This window comes from Doryrhamphus excisus, linkage group LG8, assembly GCF_037039965.1.
Source record: "Doryrhamphus excisus strain RoL-2023G ecotype Guam linkage group LG8, RoL_Dexc_Guam_v1.1, whole genome shotgun sequence".
Taxonomy (NCBI): Eukaryota; Metazoa; Chordata; class Actinopteri; order Syngnathiformes; family Syngnathidae; genus Doryrhamphus; species Doryrhamphus excisus.
The window spans coordinates 9,874,219-9,883,620 of NC_136364.1; the positions used below are offsets into that span (position 1 = coordinate 9,874,219).

The 9,402-nt window shown below is 44.6% G+C and overlaps 1 protein-coding gene and 1 long non-coding RNA gene across 3 annotated transcripts; one reads left to right on the top strand and one right to left on the bottom strand.

The window, feature by feature from the left end:
• Nucleotides 1-5,324, top strand: LOC144899648 (uncharacterized). Of its 2 annotated transcripts, XR_013627969.1 has the most exons (4): nt 1-931; nt 3,169-3,809; nt 3,913-4,047; nt 4,998-5,323. It is a non-coding gene; the product is annotated as an uncharacterized LOC144899648 (long non-coding RNA). The 2 variants fall into 2 exon arrangements; XR_013627968.1 differs by lacking the exon at nt 1-931 and having other exon boundaries at nt 1,081-3,809; nt 4,998-5,324.
• Nucleotides 1,984-9,221, bottom strand: il1rap (interleukin 1 receptor accessory protein). The gene is made up of 13 exons (XM_078792789.1): nt 8,870-9,221; nt 7,542-7,627; nt 4,975-5,170; nt 4,674-4,757; nt 4,381-4,588; nt 4,132-4,300; nt 3,982-4,053; nt 3,724-3,850; nt 3,453-3,601; nt 3,216-3,359; nt 2,739-2,882; nt 2,269-2,670; nt 1,984-2,132 (listed from the first exon to the last, which is right to left on the bottom strand). Exons 1-12 carry the CDS (start codon nt 8,878-8,880, stop codon nt 2,273-2,275), a joined length of 1,788 nt encoding a protein of 595 aa, XP_078648915.1. The 5' UTR covers nt 8,881-9,221; the 3' UTR covers nt 1,984-2,132; nt 2,269-2,272.
• Between the last annotated feature and the right edge of the window lie 181 nt (nt 9,222-9,402).

The window sequence follows — 9,402 nt, forward strand, 5'->3', positions numbered from 1 at the left end:
TGCGACACCTTGTCCACTTTTACACCCTTGCATTAAGGTAAAGCAACATGTGTAGATATGCTAAAACTAGGGTTGGGCGATATGGACCTTGGCATATATCACAATATTTTGGGATGTATCACGGACACTGGGGTCTTAATGCCTGACAAAAACATAATCAGTGAAACCAAGACATAAATATGTAAAAATTGTGGGCTTTTCCAACAGAGGCGCGCCTATTGCTTTTCTCACCGAGTAGTGGGTGCTCCTGTGATCCCTCCCTCATCTCGGAGCACTCACAGGAGGTTCCGTAACAGAGGAAAAAAAGTTCTCCCACAAGTTATTCCTCTGTCCTTTAGTGTCCTCTACAATTACTAAAATAAAAATAAACAACCCAATATACGATATATTGAAAATAATAAGACACTGTGGTTCATAATCAGATTTTTTCATTCATATGAAGTCTTAACCTTTTTTTTCCACTTTCACTTTATATGTATAATAGCTTAAAAGTGGAGAAAAGAACAAGATGTGTTTTAGTTGAGGCTCAAGTAGCAGCAGACGCGTGTTGTAAGCGTGTAACTGAATGGAGGCAACCTTTGACACGGCGCACACACACACATACAGTAAAGCACTGTAATTATAATAACCAGTTGATCCAGTCTACAGAGAGTAGATCTCAGCTACCACATTCCAGTCCTGGTTTACCGTGGCTCAAATGTCGTCTCTCTGAGAAACTACATTTAGTTTAAAATAGAAAATTCCGCTAAAAATCTTGCTCGTGCCATGTAGGCCACTAGAGGCCGCCATTGAGTCAGCTACCCTTAATGTCACATGATAAAACGGTATTTCACTCATCTTCTGCTTCTACCCCACACAGCATTCCACTTGACCTCTGACCTCACATGTTGAAGACGCCAAGGAGTGCTGACGAAGCGCCAGGGCAACATGAGTAGGTACCATGCTGTGGAAAAGCTCTTTTGTGTCAGAAACCTGAGCCGGCAGAGAGGAAGCGAGCTGCTTTCAGTGGTTTCTGCTGGAAGTGGTTAACTCATTTATACTTCATCACTGCTGTCTTTCTTGCGCTATGATAGCATGATAGCATGCTAGCAAGCTAAGCAAAAGAGGCAAAGGAAATGTGTGTTTTTAAGTGGTTCAGGCTCACCCCAATGTCAAAACACCTATCAACACAGTAAGGACTCAGACTTTGTCGGTTGAAACTTTAGCTCATTTGTTTGTTGGAATCGGTGCTAGACACCACACATTTGTGGTTTCATGCTGCCCCCTATTGGCGTGGAGGATGACATGAGGGCTCCTTTGTCCAAGTCGGCAACAATTTAATCACAGAACTTTTTACTAAACAAAATACAATAAAGATGAAACAAACATATGTGATAATAAAATCGTGCAATTAAAAACATAAAATTCCTGCAGATCCCTCAGCAGCATGCACAGATCTTCCTTAAATGTTGCACACATAAAATCAATTTAGTCAGTTTGTACGGAGATGAACGTCCTAGGGCCATGATGAGTGGAGTTTAAGTTACAAAGAAGATGATTGGGAGGGTTTGGCAGCATGACTTTGGTTGGATGATTGATTGGATTGGAGGAGTTCATGCTGTGTGTTTGTATTCTACATTGTGGCACTGTAACAAATCCAAAACACACTGAGCAGTCCTTGTTGCGATGTGGCTTGGTGGCTGTCATTTTGCCTTTGGGTGGGACTCGTTTGTTTGTGTGGCTGTGATTGGACACAGCCTTTTTTAGGATGTGAGTGCCGGGCGCTGCCAGTGAAGCCAGGTCCGAGTGAGAGGACGTGCTGTCAATCAACCTCCTGCCCATAGTGATGGGTCGGATGGGCAGCGCCAGCCTCAGCCGCAACCAGAACCGCGACCGCCGTGGCTCAGATCGCTTCCCACGCCACGTTACGGCGCCCGAGGCCGCCTGCCGTAGTCGGGCCGCCTCTTGGGAGGGCAGCTTGCTGACGGAGTTGTATGTAACCGTGACAACGCAGACCCGGCCGGCACGCTGCAGGTCTAGACCCAGATGACACTCCAGCAGGCTGAAGCTCTTTTCAGCCAGGAAGTCAGGACTGAGGACAAAGAGCAGGCGACGACTTCTCAGCATGGTGTGGACCAGGACACGTGAGGGATCTGACATGAGACAAGATGACATTGAATATTAAACACAAACGCCAATTTATTGTTGCTCTGATGATGATGATGATGGTGGTGGTGATTTTGACGGTGGTAACTCCCAGTCAACCAATCAAGCTTCAGCCCTAATTACCCTTTTACTTCAGGACTTTGTGTGCTTCTTTGAGGTCTGTGTGTTTGCTGGGTCTGTTCTGACAGAACATAAGCCCCGCCTCCTCCTCCAGGCCCACTCTCCTGACAGGTAACTCCAACCTCAGTTTCTTCCAAAAATGAGACGACAGCTCCTTCGACTTGTCGCCCTGCCAGCGCACCAGCGCCAGAACCACACGGGCCCGCCTCAGCTCCTGCACCCAGTCCTGCCGCCGCACTGGCTTGTATTGGACCAGGATGACCCGCAGGTGGCCGCCCATGATGCCGTCAATGCCGGCCTTCAGCTCCAGCAGGGCAAGCGAGCCCTGGGAGGCATAGCCAGGACCAAAGACCACCAGGAGGCGGCGACTACGAGCTACAAAACTCAGAGTCTCATCCGTGATGGCTGCAGGGACATGAAGGGTGAATGAGGGATGGATGGATGACTGTGTATGTGTGACAGTGTGAACTTACTGCCCCCTGGCAGACTGTCCCGGTCAAAAATACACACTGTGTATCCCAGCTCATTCTCCAAAACTCTGCGAAGCGTCCATAGAACAAACTTCTCCTCCTCACTTTTTCTGGCATAGGAGATGTACACATCGAACTCCTTGTCATCTACACACACACACACACACACACACACACACTGTGTTATCTACACAGGAAATCACAACCTTGGCATGCAACACTCTTGAAGTTGTATAGAAATGCAACATTGATTCATCTGGGGTTCAAGCAGTCCACTCCTTTTTTTGCTAGAACAGATTCAACTCTCAAGGACGTGGCTGGGGGATTTTTCCCAATTTCTCCCACTAAACTTCTCCCAGTATGACTTTGAAATGTCTTGCTAAGATGAAGAATTCAGCGACTACCAAGGACTCTCATTGATGTCTGTCAACAGAGTTGGCTCTCCAGATGGACATGATGACACGACTGGGTTACGCTCACCTGTATAGCGCTCGTCAGTACCAAACCAGGAGCGGTAGAGCAGCAGCAGCTCCAGCCAGAAGACGTGATAGACCACGAAGAGGATGAGCATGAGGACCAATGTCAGGGCGAGACCACAGCCCAATTCCACCGTGGGCAAAGATGCTGATGCAACACATTAAAAATTTGTCTGCTTACAGGCTTTTACTATGAAAACTTGGAGGAAGTTTGCGTGCAGACAAAGAGTCTGCGTCTCACCTTCCTCTTCTAGCTGAGCTCTGCGAGTCTCGAAGCCTTGCTTGTTGCTCACGGAGCAGTTGAACGTCTTGGTCAGGTCTTCAGAGTGGAAGTCCTGGATCAGCAATACGCTCTCCTCGATGCGGTTCCCAAAGTCGTAATTCACCCGGCTGCAAACAAAACAAAAGACCTGGAGGAAACTCCACAGGAGGAAACAAGACAAGCAAAACATAATAGACCAGGACTAAACCGCATGCAAGTCTTTCCCATTACAAAGCCAAATTTGTCCTACTGGTTGGTTCTGGAGAATCTTGGGTCGGCCAGCTCCTCCAACGTCTTTCCATTGACAGTCCACCAGATGTCCCAGGCTGACTTCAGGTAGGGAAAATATCCTCTGCAGACCAGACGCACATTGGAGTCTTTGGAGAGGAAAGAACAACAAAATTGACACTCAAAATTTCTCAAATTGCTTTTTTTTAAGATGGTGCGGAGTGTGACATCACAGCTGCCAGACAGCATACTGAGGAACCTGTCAGAGCACTTCTTTCACCTCGTTTGACAGTGAAGATCTGGTCTTCTGTCGGCTGGAGGATGCTGGGCTTGTCATGTTGTGAAGGTGAATCTAAAACAGTACAAACGACATGTCTCAGCCTCACTGCGTGTTTGTGTGACATGACAGAAGTGTCACAAGCTGTCTCACAGACGGCGGTCATGTTGATGCTCCTGGTGAAGTTCAGCGCTCGACCCCCCCTCTGGTAGTGCACTTGACAGTAATAAAGGCCTTGGTAAGGTTCAGTCATGTAGTGGACTTGAAGACTGGCACCTATCTGCTCACGATCACTGGTCCACTGATTAGGCTGCTGGCATTCCTGACACACACGTGTTAACCCCCATTTTGGTAGACGTTGCAAAAAAAATAGAGCTAGTGTAAACGGAGTAGATTTCTCACATGGTACCAGGTGACAATGGGTGGGCTGTCGGACATGTTGGCGGCGTCCTGCCAGTCCGGGCAGTTGACCGTCTCACCCTTCTGCAAATAAATAACCACGTGGCTTGCTGCCGTGGCAACCGGCAGATCGCATTCAGAGCCCGGTGATGCCTCGTCGCGCCGCAAAACCGTGAGACGCACGGCCATCTTACTGCAGTGCGACTTGTTGCTGTGAGAAGCACAATCATGTTGTGGTTCAAAGCTAAGCATTGTGGGGTGCTAGGATAAAGACGGAAGTCAGACGTGGTTCTCACCGGAGCATGCAGATGTACTGGCCCGTATCGTTGGCGAAGGCCGGCTGCAGCAGCAACCTCTCCCTCTCTTTGCTGAGCCGCATGCTGCAACACAGAATGAGACGGTAATGGAGAAGGACACAAAATCCTTACAAGCCACTTGACCCAGTCATTTATTCCAAGGCACAACAACACTTATGTACAACCTCTAAACAGCTGAACAACCTAACTGACTATTTAGGGACAAATTGCCCTTTAAAGTTGAACCAAACGTTGGGGCTCCACTGTATTTCTCAGCCACAAGCTAGGGTTCAAATGCTACCTGTGCGTGATTGGCTGCTCCAGATCGTGTCCGTCAAGAAGGCGGTACCACACCAGGCTTTGTCCGGCGCTCTGGGAGGAGGAGTAGTTGTAGAGGGAAGGGTGATGGAAGAGAGGACAGGACAGCCAGCCCGCCTCCCCCTCCAGAACGGAGACACTCTCCGAGGTGTACTCCCCCCAGTCGTAGCAGGCTGCCTCTGAGAGCAGGACCAGGAGTGGTGCCATTAATGGTTGCACACTTTGTGTGTATGTCGTGTGTGTCTGTAATTGACCTGTCAAGTTTTCCCATGTGGCGTATTTGTCTTCCTATTAAAACGCTCTCTAGCACCCTCCACCTACACTCGCCATCACTCCGCGCACAGGCACACACACACACACCTAACATTACAATTACAAACAGCCCCGGTCTCTTGGGGCATCAGGGTGGGGGTGTGCATACATGTTCAGTGTTTAATGAAGCTTTCACTGATGTAGTTTAAACATTTTAACAAGATACATACAGGAGTACCTCAGTTTTCATCATTCATTTGTTACTGAAGGTCCGACTTAAAACAAAACATTGAAAGTCAGTACAGATACAGAGCTAACTGTGCTATAGATGCTATAGATCACAGTGTGCAGCTGCAGTATTCATGGATCTGACAAAAGCTTTTGTTACAATCAATCATGACATCCTAATAACAAAATTAGAAAGGTACGCAATCAGAGGATTACGATTAGTAAACTTGAAACACTTACTATATGCTAGAACAACGTTAAAGCTATAGCATTTAAGAATATAGAACGAATTGAATAAAGAACTCAAAAAATGCACAAGGATGAGTGAATACAAGAAACAATACAAGCAGTTGATATTTGCTAAATACAAGGAAGAGTCTTGAACGAGTCCTGCTGTTTGTTGTTATTTAGCACTATTTTGATGGTTATTATGGTTACGATGATGTCACTATATGGTTACATCACCTTATACTTCTGTATGTGTAAAAAAAACAAATCATACCAGGAAGGCAGGGGAGTGAACAAATGTAACAGGTACTGATTGTAAAAGCACCAGATAGAGGGGTATAGGATTGAATAACCTTTGCTTCTCCCTGCTCCTTTTGGAACTGTGCATTGATTATGTGATGCATTGCATTGTAACCTGATGCATGTTCAAATGAAATTGAACCATTACCATGGTTTTACAGGCAGAAACAATGTGAAGTAATTACAAATGAGGACTTGCATGGAAGTTATTGATACACACTTCCCGTACAATTCAATCGTGTTTCTCACCTACGTCAAATTGCTGGCATTGGTCCCTTTGGCGGGTTATTTATCAATCTCACTAAATAATTTTTAAAAAGCACGGAAATTTACAGAGTCTGTAAAACGTAGAGTGCTTCGTTCGAGCACTCAATTTCACTGAATGATACAGTGCAGGGCAAATTAACTAGTTTGTGACATGGAGAGTTGAACTAAAACCAAGCCCAAATTTTGCTTAATATTTTTGAGAAAATAATTGTACAAAAGCATACAAAAATGGAGCATACAAAAATAACATGAGAGAGGCGAGAGGCGGGGTACACTCTGGACCAGTGGCCAACCAATCACAGGGCACATATAGACAAACAACCATTCACACTCACATTCATACCTATGGACAATTTGGAGTCAATTAACCTAGCATGTTTTTGGAATGTGGGAGGAAACTGGATTACCCGGAGAAAACACATGCATGCATGGGGAGAACATGCAAACTCCACACAGAGATGGCCAACCTAGTAAAAAAGTTAAGTTTAATTCTTTAACTTTTTGGTGCCTCAAATTTGTCAGAAATGCTTCTACATTTTAAAGGGTATAATGTGCATGCCAGGCCACTTGGTGGCGATGCCACCTTATAGAGCAACACTATTAACACTGTGTTTTTTCCCCTCGTCGTTTCACATTTACGTTTTCACCAAACTATATGAACAAATCATGCTTTTCTGTGATTGAATACAGCGTGTTATTAGTAGAAAAAAAGCTTATTGAAGGAAACTTTTGCCTAAATTAAGCATTTTCAGCTAAATGAACTAAGGTACACATATAAGGCATTCAGAAGATGCATTCAAAGACACAGTATTCTGCACTTGTCACCAGGTGTCAGTAAAGTTACTGTAATGCCAGTTTTAAATGATTTCCCAACCGGCACAATAATCACGTCAAGTCAAGTTTACTTGTATAGCCCTTAATCACAAAAGTGCCTCAAAGGGTTTTACAAGCTGGTAACAATCAACGACATCCTCCAAGCACTAATGAAAACACAGGCTACTGTTGCTGCAGGAAGCCACACCAAACTAAACTCTTATCCCCCGATGTCACTTCCCTTCTGCTTGGCATTCAGGTCCCAGAGAGAGCACATTTATGGCAAAACATGAGCACCAGTCTCATTTAAGTCTTAAAATATGTCTTAAACTATAAAAATATATTTCGAAAAATATATCATTTATGTATATGTGACTTTAATGTCATATTGTTGGACACATTAGTGGTGTACACTTTGATGACAAAAGACTATAAAAATTTTTATTTTCACTTGCCACCTACCTGATGGGTCACTAGACTCATGGATGGCTGGTGTCACCATGGCAACCACGACAGAGAGGCAGACAAGGGTGAAGATGAAGGCTGCCCTGCAATGGGACATTTTTTTTATTGCACAGTCTTCACTCATGACTGGCAACAAAGGAGGATCGAACAACGGCCTGACTCCGAGCAGTCCCAAGTGTGTGTGTGTGTGTGTGTGTGTGTGTGTGTGTGTGTGTGTGTGTGTGTGTGTGTGTGTGTGTGTGTGTGTGTGTGTGTGTTTATGTGTGTGCTATGCTCATGCACCAACTGCTGATGCTGCGTTAAATCAGAGGTTGTTATAGCGATGAGATGGATGGATGATAATGCACTTCATCCTCATGCATGTCACATGGCTTTTACTTTTACTGTTCCAGGAGTGGCCAATGTGCGCCATTAGGGGCTGTTTGCAGCCCACGGCACATTATTAGTATTAAAGTAACCCCCAAAATAAGAATAAAACGGCAAAAGGAGACAATGTCAACAGAAAAAAGGGACATGCTGCGGCAAAAATGCACATTATAATTGTGTGATAAAAAACAAAGACAATGAAGGAGTTTGCTGCTGATCACATTCACTCTAAACTCAACCAGAGGATCAGTGAGCTGTGGCTCAATTGTCTGACGAGTAACTTGCATGTACTGTAAATGAAAGTGAAATGCACATATACTTCACCAGTGGCATCATTAGGCCTATTTTAGGATGCCTTCAACCCTCCCTAAATAATTTGATATTTTTTATTGATTTTTTTGTGATTTTTTTTTTTTTACAAAAAAAATCTCATAATAGGGCAAAAGCAGGCTAATAAGCAAGCCAATAAGCAGGCTAAATACTAGCCTACTACTACTAATAGTAGTAGTAATCAGAATAATAATAATGATGATAGTAGTAATAATAGGCTAATTAATAATGTAATAATTATTATATAATTGATCACTGTCCACTGGACAGAATGGTTGCAAAGCTTAGCAGTGGTTTTGCAGTGTAGATTGTGTGTACTTGTGTAAATTTAATGGTGGCCTAAAACAGTTGAGTATCTCTACTAAATCTGTCCCAAAGTGGGAAAGTTATGTCCCGGTTCTTGTTCGTTATTTGTTTTTTGTATCATTATATTTTAATGTCTACTACATTCTTTCATATCCTGTGCATCTCCAGGGGGCTAAGCAGCCCTTGTCCTCAGAACCTAGCGACGCCCCTGTACTTCACAAAGAACTGTGCACTGTGTAATGAAGGCATTCAATAAAAGCTGCAGAGGCAGTGAACAATACCAGACCCCATAGAGAAATAGGGCAAAATAAACTTGAACTTACATGAACCCCATCTTGGGAACACTAGTCTGCCAGCAACTCAAAGTCCGGACGGGATGAAGTGTTCGGTGTAGAGCGAACCGTCCCACCGACAGTCTTGAACCACTTCCCGTATGAACACACACACGCTGCTGCCTGAAAGATGAGCTGACAGTTCAAAATGAACAACCAAAAGCACATAAAAAGATAAGGTAAAACGTGTGTGCATGAGATGACGGTTGAGCGTATTCCGGTAAAAGCTCCTCCTCAGTGTTGCGACATCGATTGTTTTAGTGGAATTTCCCACAGAACCACACACGTATGCAGTACACGCAAGGAGTGGCCACTTCATTAAGCAGCGGCGAGCCCATTTTAAAAATGTGAGCGTATTTAATTTACATATGTAAGTTCTCACACTTCCACGTGTTAAATGACGTGGACAAACTAAGTCAACATGGTGCAATGCTGACACCCCTCTCCCCCTTCATGTTAAACTCGTTGGTTTCTCCCGCTCTACCTGTTTAAATCTCCACGTCGGTCGACCTGAATTTTTTTTT